We start from the raw sequence: 17,925 nt of genomic DNA, 5'->3' as shown, positions 1-17,925 counted from the left end.
AGGGCCCGACGCGAGAATAGCGGAGATGAAAAATCGCAAAAGAACGGAGATACGCGCGCGATCGAGCTTCGAGCTAGTGAAACGCCGATTATGCAGCAGCGAATCGTCATTACCGCATTTCTCTTCCTCCGTTCTTTAACGTGCACACGCGAAAATATTAGAGCATGACACTTTCAATCGCACGCCGACGTTTTCCCCGTAGCTTGCGAAATGCGAAGCGCGAACAGCGAGATGTAGCTTTGCGTAACCTGATTTTTCGCGCGCTCTCTGCCGTAACACAATTTCGAATGACGGGAAACTCGTAACTCGACTTTGAGATGCATCGTTCGTTGGTGCTATTTTTTTTACATCTGTGAAAGTATTTAATCGTAAAATACACGTTGCTCCAATTGACTAGAATTTAATGAATTATTAATTTGCATTCCAAGTATATGCAAAATCTTTTTTTAACTCGTACGGTTTTGTTTTTTAATATGATCGGTTGACCTCGACGTTTCCTTCCTTTGATACTATGTTTTTATTTCAGGGAATATTATTAGCCATGTTTTTATTTAATGTCGAGGCCGCGTACATATTTTCGTATGTGAAATATACTTTGATGTAATTATATGCATATATAATTATATATTTATGTATAATATAAATTCATATTAGTTAAATTTATATTATATATAATACAAATATAAGTTATCATTTGTTCAAAGAATGGAAGAGAATTACTTTTACAGTTACTTTTTATAACAATGTGATAACAATGTTGCAATTTTTTATGAATGTAATGATAACTAACTAAACGCTTAAAAGGCTAAAATTATTTTAAAATTATACCTGCATTTATTCATTTTTGAAACAAAAATAAAATATTATATTTATATACACGCGCGATTAGATATAGGTACGAATATCAACGTAATACTGTAAATGCTTTGCATTCTTTGATTAATTAACTCATAAAATTAATTCTTTCTTCTGATTGAGCAATCAAAACTTCAAAATATTTATAGTGCGAATTTGACCTATCCTATATCTCATATTTTATACACTTAAACTTTTATTTTATTTATATTTCAATTACGTAAGCATGTAGCATGACAGTGTCAAAAATTAGAACTTGTCTGTTAAATTCCAAAAATACAAGGAACGACGGTGGAAATAGTTCATTCGCTGCGTAATTCCGCAGGAGAAGAGATCTCCCTCCATGCAATTATTGACGTTTTTATGATTTGATCGTTGCGTATCCTATTTTGTGATTAGTCGGCAATTAAAATTAGCGATCAAATACGAATCAATGCTCTCTCGTTTGTTCTGATCTTTAGAAAGTCAGGCTTTTTTCTGCAATCATATCACACGAGACAAAGAATATTCCGAATCACCAGACTAGTTTAAATGTCAGATGTGAACGCGCAAGTCCATTAGTCCAAGTCAACTGAACTTTCTTATGGTTCTGCCCTTTCTTTCTCTTTTTCTTCTAATCCTCAGGTACATATTTGTCTTGTTATTGGGACTCACTGGGAGGCTGACTTGCAACTTTAAAAGAATTTTTTTTTTTTGTTTCTCTTTCTTTAGACCTACTGATCTTTTCCCATACCCTAGGATTGAAATTGCACAATTCATATCTTTTGTGTTTTTTCCTCATATTGTGAAAAGAAAAAGGATACAGATAAACCGTACAAGAAATTCAATTGTGAGGTATGGAAAAAGAACAGGTCTTACAAGGAAAAACGATGCTCGTTAGTGTTACGAGCGTTAAGTGAAATGCAGCTCAAATAGAATTCAGTGAGCTCTACAGTATAGAGTCTATTATACATAACTGGAGTAAATCTTCTCTATAAAAACGTGTGATCGGGCCGAACTGTATGAGGTGTGTGTGTGTGTGAGAGAGAGAGAGAGAGAGAGTGAGAGTGACGATTACACCATTTAGGAACATCTCAATATATTAAAATAAAGTGAGATAGATATCCTTTTTGGTACTGTAGATTAATTTTAATCTCGGTTTAATTTATTCTTTTTTTTTTACCCTTTTTATTCTTTAAGATAGAAAAAGATGAAGAGTTGATTGAACCCAGATTAGAATTAAACTATTGACAGAAATAGGCATTAGTCGCACATAGCCAAACTTCTTGCACGGTTCATCTTTTCTTTTTTTTCTTCAACACAGAAAGAAAAAGGAAAAATGAGAAAGATAAACCGTGCAAGAAGTTTAGCTAAAAAGAATAAGCTTATATAATTGTCATTCTCTTAATTTACAAGTCCCTGCCACACGTTTTTATAGGAAAGGCTCATTCCAAGCTTCTATTAGTTTTTATAATTGAAACAATATTTTACGATTTGACTTCTCAGACATTTTCAAGAACAAAACACAACTAGGCGTCTTAAATTTTCATAAATATAAACTCTTTATATAAAACGTTTTCTAATCTTGACTTCGTATTATCTAATTTGAACTGTCCAACTAATACAGAAAACTACGATAATGAAATTCTTTGAATTCTATGGCAAACTCCATGATGATCTCTCGTACATTTTTCAAGCACTATCATTATATATACTTAGATATTACAATCATGATTACAATGATAGCGTTCTATGCATGCCTTCGGAATCTTATCGTACATTCCCTATAAGTATATGTAAGTAAATAATATTCTTTAATTTATATTAGATCCAAGAAGACAACACATTATTTCTTACAAATGAGCGAAAATAAAATTATCAATATCTGATCTCGTGTTCGAAGGATATACCAGCCGTGCGGATTAGTTTGCGGGGCAAGGAGGCGGAGGGAGAGGGTCACCCCTCCGTCGGCAGCCATCATCATCGCGCGTCGCGGCGTCGCCCGAACCCACCCAAACCGATCACCGAGTAGACGGAGAGTCGGGATAGCGCCGACAGCGGTGGGGTATTACCGCATTTGCCGCTGTTTGCCGCGGTAGATAGTCCGCGCTCGCGGTAGCTAGCGCCCGTGTTCACGTTTGGAAAATGGCCGACCACAAGGAACGGGATTATTATACGCAGACGGATCTACGTTCTAAAAACGACGACCCGCCGAACTCGCGTCTCTTCGTCATCTGCCACAAGAGTCTCGAGGAGGACGACCTCAGAAAAGCATTCGAGAAGTTCGGCAAGATCGAGGATATCTGGGTGGTTAAGGATCGCAGCACGGGCGACAATAAAGGTGATGATTCTGCGCTGTCTGTTTTAGATAAAATCGATAAATTCCGGGCTGCTCGTTGAAAAAAGAAATTGCGCTTTCCTTTCCCTTTTAACGTGCAGCTTCTTTATTTCTGTCTCGGGAAAGGTACTACCTGCGTGTTTCTCTTTCTGTATACGCCGGTATATACCTACATATATTATACTAATGTCCGTCGCTGTTTACCGCCCCAGGTGTCACATACATCAAGTTCTCTAAAACATCGGAAGCGGCGTTTGCTTTGGAGGAGATGAATGGCAAGATGCTGGGCTCAGTGGGCAGAGCTATCAAAGTGATGATCGCCTCAAAGTAAGTTCTTCATATTATTTGCTTCAATCAATACCAATTCAAGATTTGTAATTATGGGCATTGATGGAAATCAATGTTCAGATTTAAAGATCTTATAACAGAATCTGGCCACAAGCAGTTGTGTCAAAACATGATTCAAAGGAATGGTACATGCATTGTTTCTTTTTATTATATATGCTGTCTTGTTCTAACTTATACTATCTTACTTATTCTAACTTATTTCCATTTCTCTCAATATAGATTAACTCTTAGTTTTACTTATTTTTTTTTAATTCTTAGAATTAGAAAAAGAAAATTAATTAATTGAAAGAATTAATTATAAACAGAGATTAAAATTCAACTGTACATTGATTGAAATGGATATTAATAATTTTTGTGGGTATATGCTTGTAAAAATAATGAAAATTGACCTATGAATGACTCATGACATGATAAAAACCAGGAAATTATGTGTATTAAGAGTTATTGGAGGTAGAAAAAGGAAAACAATAGATGTGAATGTCAAGTCAATTTAAACTGATCTAGAGTTTAGATATTTAGACTTAAATTAACTTAATTTGTTTGAAATACATTTGGCTCCAATCGGCATTTTGTTTTCAACTGATTATTCACAGTCGGGATCAAGGTTCTGTGCGGGAGACGAACGAAGAGGAGAGATGGATTCGCTTATTCTGTGTATTACCGAAAACAATGACTGACAGCGAGCTACAACAGGAATTCTCAAAGTTTGGTGCAATCGAATATGCAACTGTCGTGAAGGATCGCAGCACAAATGAATCCAAGGGCTTTGGCTACGTCAAGTTCAAGAAGGTATCTAGCGCGGCGCGGGCATTTGAGGAGTGTGACAGGAAGTACAAAGCAGTGTTCGCCGAGCCAAAGAAGCCAAAGCCTGATCACAGCGAAGCCAAGTACAATAATGGATCGTCTGGTACCGCATACGACAGTATCAGTACCAGTTATGGCTCCTCGAACTTTGGCAAGAGTAGCATCAGCCTCGAAATTGCTACTAACTATTCCAATTCGGACGGTTACACGCATCTGCAGGTAATCGCACATCCGGCCCTGAATCAGGATCAACTGTGGAAGCTGTTTGACATAGTACCTGGGCTGGATTACTGCCACTTAAAGACCGACGTGAGATACAGGATGCCACGTGGTCAAGCAGTGGTGGTATACAACAATCCGAGCGCGGCGGCATACGCGCGTGAGAAATTTCACGGTTTTGAATATCCACCTGGTCATCGAATGATCGTCAAACCGGACTTGACTGGTGCGTTACCGAAAAGCTCGTCGAAATCTGGCGGCTCAATAACCGGTAGTGGCGCTAGTGCAAGGACGGATTTGGTACATCTGGCAGAGACCATTGCACAAGCTACATCATTGATTCAAGCTGCAGGTCTGACGGCACCGAGTGAGTCAAATTCGACGATCTTGCCAGCGCGCTCGATGCACTTAGGAAACAATACGTTGTGCATCAAGTATCGTTGCGTTTCTCATTTTAGGTTTAGAACACATATCCGTGAAGTTACCGCCGATACAACCGATGGCGAGTATAGACGCTGAAGTTGCCAAGAGATGTTTCATTGTGTGTGGCCCACCGGTGCCACCTATTTACGCTATGAAGGATGCATTCTGTAGATTTGGGAATCTTATAGATGTATACATGTTACCTGGCAAGAATTGTGGATACGCAAAATACGCCAGCGTTAGCAGCGCGAATGAAGCCATTGAGGTACGTACATCTTTCCTTTTTTTTTTCTTTTCGTCTTGACTGCGTAGATATTCCAAGTCATTCATATTCAAAACATGTGGATGCTTTTAAATTCAAATATGTTTTTAGGTCCTGCATGGTCAAGAGATATGTGGCTCTCGATTGAAGGTACTCGAGGCGGAGGAACGAAACGTCGGTGAGGATCGACGAAAACGCCTACGAACTGATGAGGACGAGAATTGAACGTGTTCTAATAAAAATGCGTATCTCGTAAGTAGTAGACGAGTAGCGTAGTGTGGCGCGAAGGAAAAGAGAGGCATTTCTTTGTAATAGTTGTAGTACACCCCGAGACGTTGTTTTACCGACGCTATCACTGTTTTTCTCTATCTCTTTCTCTTTCTCTCTATCTACCTCCTCCTCCTCTTCCTCCTCCTCGGGCAGGGGGAGAAAAACGGCAGGAGAAAATGTAATTTTTGCTGTTTGTCTTCACAGACTGACTGGTATACACAAGCCGGACGCACGCAACAAAAAGAGACGAATTTAAAGACTACTCACTTGACCACATCAAGGGCCTGTGCATCCAGGGAAAACTACTCCAACTACCTACCTATATATATTTAACTGTTCGCTTACGTTCGCGCAGCTGCAACTCTCTACGTTACTGAAACCTTTAACTGCTACTCTACTACTACTATTACTTTTTATCCTCTTACATGTCCGTTTTACACACGATACGTTGCGCGCGCGGACGACTCGAGTTTCTGTTACTTTAAGAGGCCTGTGCGAACGGCCGATATCACTGAGTACCTATTCGCTATATACATGTGTGAAAAGTAATCTTTCCACATCTTGAATTATAGCAATGTACTTCCTTTAGACATTGTGAGACTCAGAGGAGGCAAAGCATGCATACTTTGATGAGGTACATAAACCAGATGTATGTATGTCTGATATATGTCTGTCTCCCAGATTGTATTTCTCGCATATATATGTATTTGTATCTTTTTTTAATCTTTTAATCTTTAGCTTTACACTTCTTTGAAATGATACATTTTCGACACTTAAAGGATGCATTCGTAGTATGATACGGAACATCTTAAACGTTTTAAATTCAACATTGGCAACTGTGAGAAATCTATGAAAACAATTATGGCTCTGATTATCTGCGCGTTCGCATAGGTTTTTAGGTATAACTCATGCCTTAGGTTTAACAAAGAGACCTTTAATTTATGATTAAATTTCTGTACTTTTCTTTTATAGTTATATTGCGTGCAGAGAAGAAGCAAATAATTTGTATCTATACTTTATACGCTATTGACAACTTTTACAACGATAAGTTAAAGTTATTGCGGACAAAAGTAATTCCAAAACAAGGTATATTATTGAGACATCAATAAAACTTTTATTTTATGCTGTGGTGATAGTAAGAAAAATTGTTATTTGATAAAATCATATCTCATATGGCATGTCATAATTTTGTCATATTGTTTGACTCATATTTATATAAAATATTTTAACTTATTGATGCTTCGTAATGAAATTGTAAAACATTTAATTAAATCGCGTTTTTTACGCGCACACACATTACTAGTTGAATTTTTTATTTAATTAATAAAAATTTAATCTTTAATTTTTGCGTTTAAAAAAGTTTTCGTACATAAAATTCTTCTATTAAAAACGAACAGCTTACGAAAGAAAAATAATTTATCGAGAAATTATTTTTTGAGTTTTATTACGCAAGAAAATTTTTATTAAAAAAAGGTCCGTATACTAATATATATAAGATATATAATACTCAATGTTATACATATCGATGTTAAATTTCAATTTAGTATTGGGTAAAATCTTGTTTTGGAAGCAGTTGATGTAGGAACGAAATGTAGGAGTAAAATGTACTGTAGACTGTTTTTTGTTTCAAAGCATGACAGAAAAAAGGAAGCGTAAATTTGTTGCTTACGGTAAAAAAAAAAAGAGAAACAATTTTTCAACAAAATAGATTACCCGATATCCATCATTACGATACCAATTGACCTTGTCACACACTCAATGATCAACGCACAAAATTGAATGTTTTATGATGGTCACACATTTTTGTATCATCGTGCGTTAGATTCTCACTGTATTGACCGGATGATGTCCCAGGAGACTGTAACTGTGACTTGTTTTCTTTGGTAATATCAAATACACATGAAATACGCAATAAACCCCAAAACAGACTTTTTCACTTGATTTTTTTTTTCTTTATCATTTATTTGAATGAAATATTGTATTTTGTCTAATTGTTTACTGTCTCTAATATTGTATTAATTGATTTTACGTTCTTTGATAATCTGATATGTGTTTTTCTCATTTCCAGGATACTGTGAGGATTCCACGAAGCACTGTACCTGAAGACTGTGATATTTTTAGCAGCGTAAGATCATAATATTTCTATGAAATTGTATATGAGAGAGGCGGAAAAGTTTTACAAAATATATTAAATTATTATATTTTTTTGACACAGTTATTTGCTATATTCACTTTGCACGTAAAAATTTATTTTTAAGACTATACTTTTATATGTATATGCCATTAGATAATGGTGAGTGACGGCGGGTTTTTTATCGTCTTTCTATTTTTAAAAGCCTTATTATTTCCAGGAGTTTATTCTTGCTGGTAAAAAGTATTAATTTAAGACGTAAATGTTGATAAAAATATATACATATGAAAGAAGTAGATTTTTAAAATACGTTTTATTTTAAATTTTATTTCTTTAATTAGAAATGGCATAGTGTTTAGTATTAAAAGACTTACATTATAAGATACGCTGAGGTATTCAGAAGCTTTTTTTCGTCAATTTATATACTGAAAAAGTATAGATATTTCGAAGTGCATTATGTTTTTAACTACAAACAAAATGCATTTGTTTAACATTTTTAGCAATTATTCATAGCAATTTTGTTTAATACGTCATATTTTACTGATTGAGACATTGTTATTTTCTGTAAAGTGCTTAGTTGTATAAAGTGTTTTTTTATGCGTGCGTGCGTGCGTGCGTGCGTGCGTGCGTGCGTGCGTGCGTGCGTGCGTGCGTGCGTGCGTGTTTCAAAACTAAATTGAAGAAAATTCGTTTGATAGCCGTTAGCTGTTCGTAGCACGAAGCACAATACGCGTCAATATTTATTTCTGCACGAAATAAAAGATAGATAAAATATAAAATTTGATAATCGTAAGAGATATTGTGATGATCGAAAAAGACAACGTTCTCCAAATAGATATGAATTAGAGAAACCAGTAGATTTTGTGAGCACTTATGCTAAAAAAATTTATATCATCTGAGCCATTTGATTTTTCCGTTAATCAGACTTATCAACTATAAAATCATTAATTTTATAAAATAAATGATACAACCGTTGCTACAGACGATTCATTTTATGGTCCTGGACTAGATTCACTATGATAAGCTGACAAATTTAATAGATTTCTATTAAATAATCAATATTGAAATTTGAAACGTATTTTTCTCAAAAACTTTTCAACTGGCGGCGCCGCGGCGTCTATAACTCGAACAATTTTCGACTGATTGGGCTCAGCTTTGAACAGTAATTTCACAAAACGTATAGTTTCAGTTGAGCGTAGGAATTTTTTTTTAATTGTTAGTTTTCAAGGAAAGAGATGTTTTTAAGAAGTTCAAAATGTAGTGAAATTAAAATTTTTTTAACGCTGCCATTTTGTTAAAAATTATTTTAAAACGCTATGCTTAACTGAAACTACACTCATATAGATTTGAAATTTTAAAATAAATTTTATTTTAGATAATTACAACTTGAGTTCTCTATGCCGCCGATGAACCATGTTTTTAAACGGAAGTCTACAATGTTGTGCAATATCGTCATATTATATATTTGTAATATATTTTGACATAACAATTTTTTTAATGTTTTCAAAGTGTGCCCAATTGATATATTAATTCATATCTTTTCTAAAACTTATAGTTACTTTAAAAAAAATTGATAAAGCCTTTTTTTTAAGGCTTTTACTTAGTTATACCCCTTTAATCTTAATATCTATTTTAAGATGTTATAAACCAATCACAGAGCCACATTAGCATCTTAAGACATTAATTAAGTCTTCGTCTGCAATTTGTATTTTCACATTTTTTATCCGAATTTTTTGTCCACCCCAAGTTTTTTTTACTCTAGCAAATTATTTACTATTGATGATGAATGAAATGAAGAGAAACCAGCAAAATTTTTTAGATTTCTTTTTTATGTTTAAAAATTGAAGATTTTTATGTTATTTATCGAAAAATTGGAAATGTTTGAAATTTTAAATTTAAAAGAGTAACATATACTATATTGTAGTGAAACTTTTCGTTATACTTTTTTTATACGTTTCGCAGCTTCAATTGTAGGAAATAATAGAAAAGTTGCATTCGAAATTGATGCTACTCGCTGTAACTTCACACACATTCTACCTTTACCACTCATTATATTACTCTTAAAAGAAAATACGTAGTAAAGCTTACAGCGCGTGAGCGTCAATTCCGAACGCAGCCATAGTTTCGTGAAATCCCTTTTGTCTATTAATTTATAATTATAATTTGCGTTACTTCCATTCCCCAATTTATTTCGAAGTTGCATTAAAAAATTCTTTAATTTTATCTAAAATTTTGAATAAAAATCTAGAAAAAATTCAAAATTACTTTTCAACATTTCTTACATTACTTACTAACAATGTGTCTATTGTTCGAAATCAACATTGATTTAGCAATTTGTTTCCTAGCTAATTATTAAATCTGATAATTTAATAATTTGTCGGTGTTTTTATGGTTCGCTCAACTCTTTGTACTGCGCATCAAATCGAACAATTTCATGTGCAGGATCCGATCTTGACCGGTACCAATTTATGACTTTTATTATTAATCCATGTTCTGGATTGTTTTCTTTTGAAGATTTTAATTTGATTTCTTCTTATTTGTACTGATAAGGACCGAGAAACCGAGGGTTAAAAGTGTTAAAACATATACATGTATAGATTTTAATAAATAAAGAGCTCAAACCTAGAGCCGAAACTTGTCATGTATTTAATTTTAAGTAATTTTTATATTTATATATTTTTTTAGTTTTATATTTATATTTTATTACTTTTCAAATTTTAAATGTATTGACATTATAGTATTATTTTTAAATGAATTTTTTATCTTTTGACTCTTACATCACCTTTTCTGATTTATATTGATTATTTTTATACTAAGAGTCCTTGAATATTTTCATCTTATTTGTTAATAAATAAATTTTTAATACACAAATGAACAACTTGTGTTGACTCATATTGGCATTATTTATATTGTTAGATTATTTACTAAAAAATTTTTTTTAAACTTTTATGTAATTAAAATTGAAATTTTAGCAAAAATTAGGATGAAATTGGAGAACGAAATTTCGCTCTAAGCAGACTCGGATTGCAGAATAATATTTTAAAATAAGAACGTACTATGAAACTAACGCGATCTGAGAAATCCGGACGATCCTTTTATCGTCCAAAAATTTGAAGATGCAAAAAGAGTCAAAGCGAAGAGTCAACGTTACGATATCATCGATGCAACGTGCGTGTCTCTATTTTAATCGTGCCGGTCGCCAATTACGGTAGCATGAACGAAGCGAGGGGAAGCGGCGAGACTCTAGCTGCAACTTCCTCTGATATAGGTTGCCGCAGCGGGACGTGAGCGCGGGTGGTCCGCGCTCACGTGTCTCAGAACGTGCGGCCGACTTAATGTGACGAGGATCGAGTCTAGGCCGAGAGAGCCGGTGCCGGCGAGTCAGTCCGCGCGTGGAATCCGGCGAGCGTCAAACCCGCCCGCCGTCGCGCACCTCCAGCATCAAAACAGTCCCGACGAACATCCTTCTCCTCTCCGTCTTGATCTTTCCTGTCAAATCCACGATCGGATCCGCAAAGATGAAAGGCGAGATGAATCGTAAACTGGACGCGAGTGCGTGTGCATGATGAGAGGCGGTTTTGGAGCGCGTTTCTTTTTATCGGGGGAAAATTTCGTATTTTGAGAAGCGCAGAATGGAGGAGGTATCCGTGGACAATACCAAGGATTCGGGATACTCCAACACCTGCAGCAACAGCCAATCGCAACGCAGGTGAGCGCGATCTACTATTTTTCGCGCTCGTTAAGATTTTTGGTCATTATATTTTTTATTATAATGAGACGTTCTGAAACTATATGAAAACAGCTATATCATTTTCCTAATTGATTTATATGGATAAAAAAATGGTTCTTTCATAAACCGAATAAAATATCAAAGGTTCTTTTTAAAACAATTTATTATTTTATATATTTTTCTTTTTTCTTCAAATCACCAATGTCTTAAATCTTATCGATAAACACTTGGGAAAAACAACTTTACTAAAATATCTAAAAATTTATAAACTAGATTTGATAAAAATTTATAGATACAAATACAAATCTGAAAATAATTTTATTGATCATCAAAATTATTTTGTAGAAATCTCAAACAATATAAGAACAATTAAAAAATAACAATTAAGATTCTTCATGATCAAATATAGATAAATAAAATGTAATAAAAGGCAATAGGAATCTATGCTCTAATTAGTGCGCTAATTGCGCAATCTTGATTGTATGACAATTTAGCGCACTATTTACAGCGCAGATTCCTATTGCCTTTTATTACATCTTATTTATGTAAGCTTAATTTATATAAGTAATTTAATTTATATAAGAACAATGTTACACACAATTTTGAACATTCTAGCAATCAGTTTAAACATTCTACACAATTAACGAAGTTTGTTTACAATAAATTAATTTGATTAAATAATTATTTCGATGGTCCAACAAAATGTACATTTTCAAATTTATTTAACTAAAACTTTAAATATTTCAGTAAAGCTGTGTTTAAAAAAAAAAAAACAATTTTATTATAAATTATTTTGAAAATCAGAAGATATAAAAAAACTTTTTATATCTTCTGATTTTCAAAATAATTCGTAATAAAATTTGGGGAAAATTATAAGGAATCACTCTTTTATTTATGCTTTGATATGCGCGTAACTATTTATTGCTACACCAACAATCCATACACGATATAATCTTCTTCCGGCTTCTAATCATGAGCGTGTATTTCAAAGTGCACCGGAATGTGCATCGGATGACACACTGCTTCTCGCTTTCGCGATCAATGTTGTGTGATCAGTATCACGAAAGCGATGAGTAATAAATTGAAAACATGACCGTCACGCAAGAATACTTATACCGATTGCTTTGACAACTGTTTGGGACGCCGTTTGTATTGTTCATTCATAAATTACATGCGTCAAATGTAATCACTCCGAAGGGTATTTATCGTTCAACAATACATCGTTCGCCATCCACATTGTTCAATTGCATTTTATCCGTATTTAATTTTGTTTTATATTATGAGCTTTTATCTCTATTCTGCTCTGTCGATTTTGCTTTATTTTTCTTTTTACGAACATATACGTATCAATGTGTTTTTAAGGTAACGATTCCCTCGCATTCTGAATGCGAATTGCCTGCAATTGCTTAAAAAGATTTTTATACAATTATGGAAAGTATAATAATATTAGGAACATGTCAAATGATATAGAAATTACACTTATATATACATTCCTTTTATTCAAAGCAATAATTTGCAAAATTTTAATTAAGAAATCTTATTGCAGTGACAATTACGAGCGTAACAATAAAAAGAACACGTGTGAGCACGTGTTTGATAGTGCAGCGAGATTATTGATAAAGTTCATTGTTTCTTATTTTTGTCCCCTCGGTTTGTTCACCTCCTACTTACTCGAAAATAACGGATCCGACATAGCTATATTGTTAAATATATACCTGGCGCAATACCAAATATAATTTATTCCGTAGCTCGGCGTCATAACAGACCCTCGTAATTACATTTCTTCGAATACAATAGAGATTTATATCCTCCACTATCCTGGACATTCTTTTAGCTCTCTTTTTCAAATCGATAGATTAATCTCTATTCACGTAGATTACGATTGATTAATCTTTTCGGATTGAACAGCTTTTCGGCGGGTTATCGCTACGTACTTATATATAATTCAAATCACTGGTTTAATATTGTTTGGCTTCTGCGAATTCTATATATACATACGTTATTCATAATGTCCTAATTATATGTTCTTCTCTAATACGCAGTTTGATTATCATTAAATCTCATTACCGTTAAATATCAAACTGGATTCGAAAGATCTAAAATGCAAAAAGGAAAGAAAGGGTTCGACTCCCAGTCGAGGTAATATTTTTCGCAATGTAGTTAAATTATTTATAGATTTTTAACATGTCATTCATAGATTTTAATATGTCATTCAACATATTATTAAGATCCAAGATGCAATGAGCATCAAAATTATTAGATTGTTAGTCAATTTAACTCGTGATAGTACTGCGGTAGTTTTTTAGTTTGCGTGGTAAGTCTGAAAAAATTTCGGCGCGCATTTAGAGATCTACATACATAGTATATAAATTCACACGAAATATTAGAAGCATCCAAGATCCAGCTTGACCGTAAATGGCTTATTCGCATCGATATTTAGTTTGATAAATTTGTATATCATCTTTTTGATATTCTGAGACAATTAAAAAATTATATTAATTTTTTAAGAAAAATATTTGGAAGTGCATACGATAAATAATGTCCCTCCGCAATCTGTCTGCAATCTGGATCTTCCTTGGCAAAATCTCACCCTCATTTTTGCTCAAATTTTAATGTAATGTAATAATATAATGCAACATAAGAATATTAAGAAATAAACCCGATTTTTTTAGAAGCCTCTAGAACAATAAAAAAATTGAACTAAGGAAGAAGACCCAGATTGCAGTCAGAGAGAAAGTAAAAATATGGTTGTATCTGGAGGAACAAGAATCATCCTCTTTGAAATTTCAAAATATATTATCTCCTAAAATATATATTTATCTCTTTATAATCGTCTAATCGTTTGATTGACATTTCCTTAAACCTATAACACAAAATATAATATATTTAATTACAAAATTAATCACTCTTTGGACACCAATAGAAATAAATCTAATTAGTTTATTAATAAATATTAACTTATTAGCATTAAAAATGATTGAATTGCTTATCAATATGAATTTTAATTTCTTCTGGTCAATTTAGTAAATGATATTACTGCTCTGGTTCTGCTCATAATTGCGTTTCAAGAAAAAGATATCGATACACGATTTGCGGAATCAAATATGTATATATAAATATGCACAGAAATATTTAAGCACTAAACAATAATATGATCAATGTAAAGTTCCTCTAATTTAATTAGCTTTATTCTCATTGTTCCAAATTCGTATCATAATTGTTTAATTAATTGCGCATTTTCTAAAGCACCCCTCGCGATTCTTGGCATTGACACGCTTTTCTCTCATGACGGCGAGAGGCGAATGAATAGAGCAACGCGCGAGAGAGACAGAAACTCGTACACGGTTCGGTTAAGGCTAACCAGTTTCTCAGTCTCTCTATTTGTGTGAGTGTCCATACATGTGTGCTGATTACATTTCCACGTCCTTTGGTTAACACGGCTAGAGAGAAATTGCGAAACTACCCCGCGAAAACAGGTCGAACGAAAAGGAGACTTCGGCCAAGTTGCGATCACTCGACCACGTGATCGCAATGCGGCTATATCATGCAACTGATGCAAATTAGATAGCACGGACCTGTCTCCTCGAATTATGTAGAAATTCTCAAATTGTCCTTTCTCTCATTCGCGAGAGATAGAGAGTATCTGTCTCTATTAGTATGCCTTTAAGTCAGCTAGCTCATATTACTGAATTTATTATTGTAGTCTTAATTTTGTTTCTGTTTGAAATCGATATCGTCTTTTTTCAATATTTCTTTTTTCTAATAATATTTTTTAATCTATAAAATGTTAATATTTTATAGTGTTTTTAATAAAAATTTTAAAAATGTTTAAATTCTTGTGCTCCGCCAAAGGACCATAGTCCTATTAATGTACCCACGATTTGCGTGCTTATCATTTTAACATATAGTTACTAAAACAGATAATACATGTAAAGTGTCAGATAATTATTTAAGTTAATATTGCGTGAATCTAGTACTTTAGTTGTACTTCTAATTTCAATGTACACTCACAACACTCTTAGCTCAATACAGCATACTAATAAAGACAAGCTTAAAATCTTGTGGTATTATTAGAGTGCCTTTGTATTTAAATAAACTATAAAGAAAACTAGCATAAATGAAAAAAAACATTTTTTTATTATCAAAGTACAATAACATTTTTTTTAATAACATGAAGAATTTTTGTAAGTCCTTAATTTTCTATCGAGAGTGACTTCGTAGATTCGTAACATATATAATATCGAAATGTGAAGAGATTTGCTAAAAATCAATTCTTCGCAATCAATTTAATTTTTAACTTAGGTATAGTTTTAGCATTGTGTAAATAATGTTTAATTAGAAGCGAATCATTTAACGTAAAACCAATCATAAGCTACGTTAGGCTACTTTGAACTCTTACAATTCCAGATCACTATTGCTTAATAATTATAAAAAAGGAAAGAGAAGGGGGGGGGGCATTTTTGTTCTTCACTCTTGCCAAAAAATGTTTAGTTTACAGCGTGAGATCATGATTATTTTGCATAAAGTTCTTTCTTGTGCAAAACTGAATCTCGATATTCTTGTGCAGTTTTAGTCATATCAACATTATTTCTGAATAGATTTAGATCAACGACAACCGATCAAAGGTAGACCGGGAGATGGAATAGTCGCGGATAACGGGCGAGCCCGGAATAATTATACAGTTTTATCACGCGACACATCGTGGGCGTCATAAATCGATTCTGCACCCAGTTGCGTGCGACGTATACGCGTAAATCCTCAGCACGTGCAGGCACCGTAAACACTTAACAATTTGTTTCGCTGATTGTGGAGCACGGGATGCTGTAACGTGACATTTCGCCAGCATATCTATTCCTGTGCTTTTGTAGACCATTTATGGATCCATGCTGATAATTGGCGCGTATTCTCGTACAGACATGCTTCTAAAGTTATACCATTCTATTAAAATTAGTAACGAAATCTGTGGAACTCGCTTTTGTACAAATTGATACGAAGAGCGTAGAAAACGGATCAACGTTTATAATTAAAAAGAAAAGTAAGAAATCATTTATGATTTTAATATAGCGACAAATAACTATTAATAAATAACTATTAATGAAATTTTAACAAAATTAATGCTCTGACAAATTGGTAAATAATGTTACACTAACAATGAGAGAAAAAGTATACTAAATAAATATTTGTTTGAATAGTGCCAATTGAATATTTATTAAAAATATGAACATATATTTATTTAATGCAAGAGGCATTTATTTAACTTAATCATTTTATTTGACTTAATCATATTGTATTTTTTATTTAGCAATTATTTATTTCCCGTAAAAAAAAGTTATATTAGTATTATTCAAATAATTAAAATTTTAGTACATTTTTTAAGTGTAAATTATTATTTTACGAAATTTAGGATAGATATATGTTATCAAATATCATACATATCTTGAATCTCGGCAGAAATTAGAAAAATTCCGTCTATGTATGTGAAAGTGTGTTACAAATTTAATTCATTTCAACTTACACACGATGGATTAATTCACTTTAGCATAACGCTATGCAACCGGAGGCGCAGCCTGAGAACGAGAGGGCTAGATATTATTCTATTTTCTCGCCTAAGTCTATGGTATCTCTTGTCCTGGATAAATCTCAAGCGTAATCGGCGAATGGAATCGATAGGCTTCGTTGTGGTAGTTTTCGTCCTCGCAGTAGTCACGGGGCCGCGAACGTGAAGCGGCGTGCCTTCTTATGCAATAATTTTTCCAAACAAACGCGGCCGGTCGGTCGGTTGATCGGTGACGGCCGACGAATAATGGGGACAGTGAAAGGTCCGAGAAAGAAACACTACACAGAGTAAATGAAAGAGAGAGAGGGAGAGAGAGGCTGCGCGTAAGAGAACCGAACGTCACGTTTGCCGAACATGTGATCGAGGGTCTTTTTTCCTATTCGCGACCGGTTGGTCGCGAATTCGAATCGCGTAACTGACTTACTTTATATTAATGAATATGCCTTTTTACATGGAAAGTGTAAAAAGGCATATTCAATTTTGTTTTATTGTATCTAAAAATTTAGCTAACTACATATCTAACACAATATCTAATTTTATTAGATACTCAAAATAATTATACAGGATTTTCAAATTTGTTAAGTAACGTTGTAAAAAAATTTAAGTCTAGCAATCAGTTTATTAACCGTCCTACATAATTATTTTGATGGTCCAATAAAATTATTTTAGATTGGTATCTAACTAAATTTTTTAGATATTTCAGCACAAAGCCATTCTTTCAATAAGAACGAATTGTGTAATCACAAGCTAAAGTAATGTGCACTAAACTCGCTCGTTTGTTCATCATTCTTATTATATAATAGACTTAGTGACATAATTCTCATAGATATTCTCTTCTAATTATTAACTTTGTAATTTAATAGTATACGACGCATACATTGAAAGAATAATTTTGCCGAAATATATATTTATAAAATTTAAGTAGATATAAATTTGCAAATTTTTTTGGATCGTTAAAATAATTATGAGGACTCAAACTGATTGCTAAAATGTCACAACTTTTTGCTCA

General features: G+C 33.4%; 2 protein-coding genes across 6 annotated transcripts in view; both read left to right on the top strand.

Annotated features, from left to right (window-relative positions):
* The first annotated feature begins 2,979 nt into the window (after positions 1 to 2,979).
* Positions 2,980 to 7,706, top strand: LOC108781556 (RNA-binding protein 45). Of its 3 annotated transcripts, XR_001940953.1 has the most exons (7): positions 2,980 to 3,175; positions 3,385 to 3,499; positions 4,114 to 4,910; positions 5,002 to 5,231; positions 5,340 to 5,480; positions 6,471 to 6,584; positions 7,567 to 7,706. XR_001940953.1 is itself a non-coding variant. In XM_018549553.1 (6 exons), exons 1-5 carry the CDS (start codon positions 2,980 to 2,982, stop codon positions 5,451 to 5,453), a joined length of 1,452 nt encoding a protein of 483 aa, XP_018405055.1. In that variant the 3' UTR covers positions 5,454 to 5,480; positions 7,567 to 7,706. The 3 variants fall into 3 exon arrangements, 2 of the variants coding, with proteins under 2 accessions (XP_018405055.1, XP_018405054.1); XM_018549553.1 differs by lacking the exon at positions 6,471 to 6,584; XM_018549552.1 differs by lacking the exons at positions 6,471 to 6,584; positions 7,567 to 7,706 and adding an exon at positions 5,703 to 6,463.
* A 3,318-nt stretch (positions 7,707 to 11,024) lies between these two features.
* Positions 11,025 to 17,925, top strand: part of per (period circadian regulator) — a 30,547-nt gene continuing 23,646 nt past the window's right edge. For all 3 annotated transcript variants that reach the window (XM_018549556.1, XM_018549555.1, XM_018549554.1), the window contains exon 1: positions 11,025 to 11,338. In XM_018549556.1, coding sequence (XP_018405058.1) covers positions 11,262 to 11,338 — 77 coding nt within the window. In that variant the 5' untranslated portion in view covers positions 11,025 to 11,261. The remainder of the gene's footprint in view (positions 11,339 to 17,925) is intronic.

This window comes from Cyphomyrmex costatus, unplaced genomic scaffold (assembly GCF_001594065.2).
Source record: "Cyphomyrmex costatus isolate MS0001 unplaced genomic scaffold, Ccosl1.0 scaffold837, whole genome shotgun sequence".
NCBI classification, from domain to species: domain Eukaryota; kingdom Metazoa; phylum Arthropoda; class Insecta; order Hymenoptera; family Formicidae; genus Cyphomyrmex; species Cyphomyrmex costatus.
The sequence above is the reverse complement of the archived record's forward strand: the minus strand, read 5'-3'. Positions and strand labels throughout refer to the sequence as shown.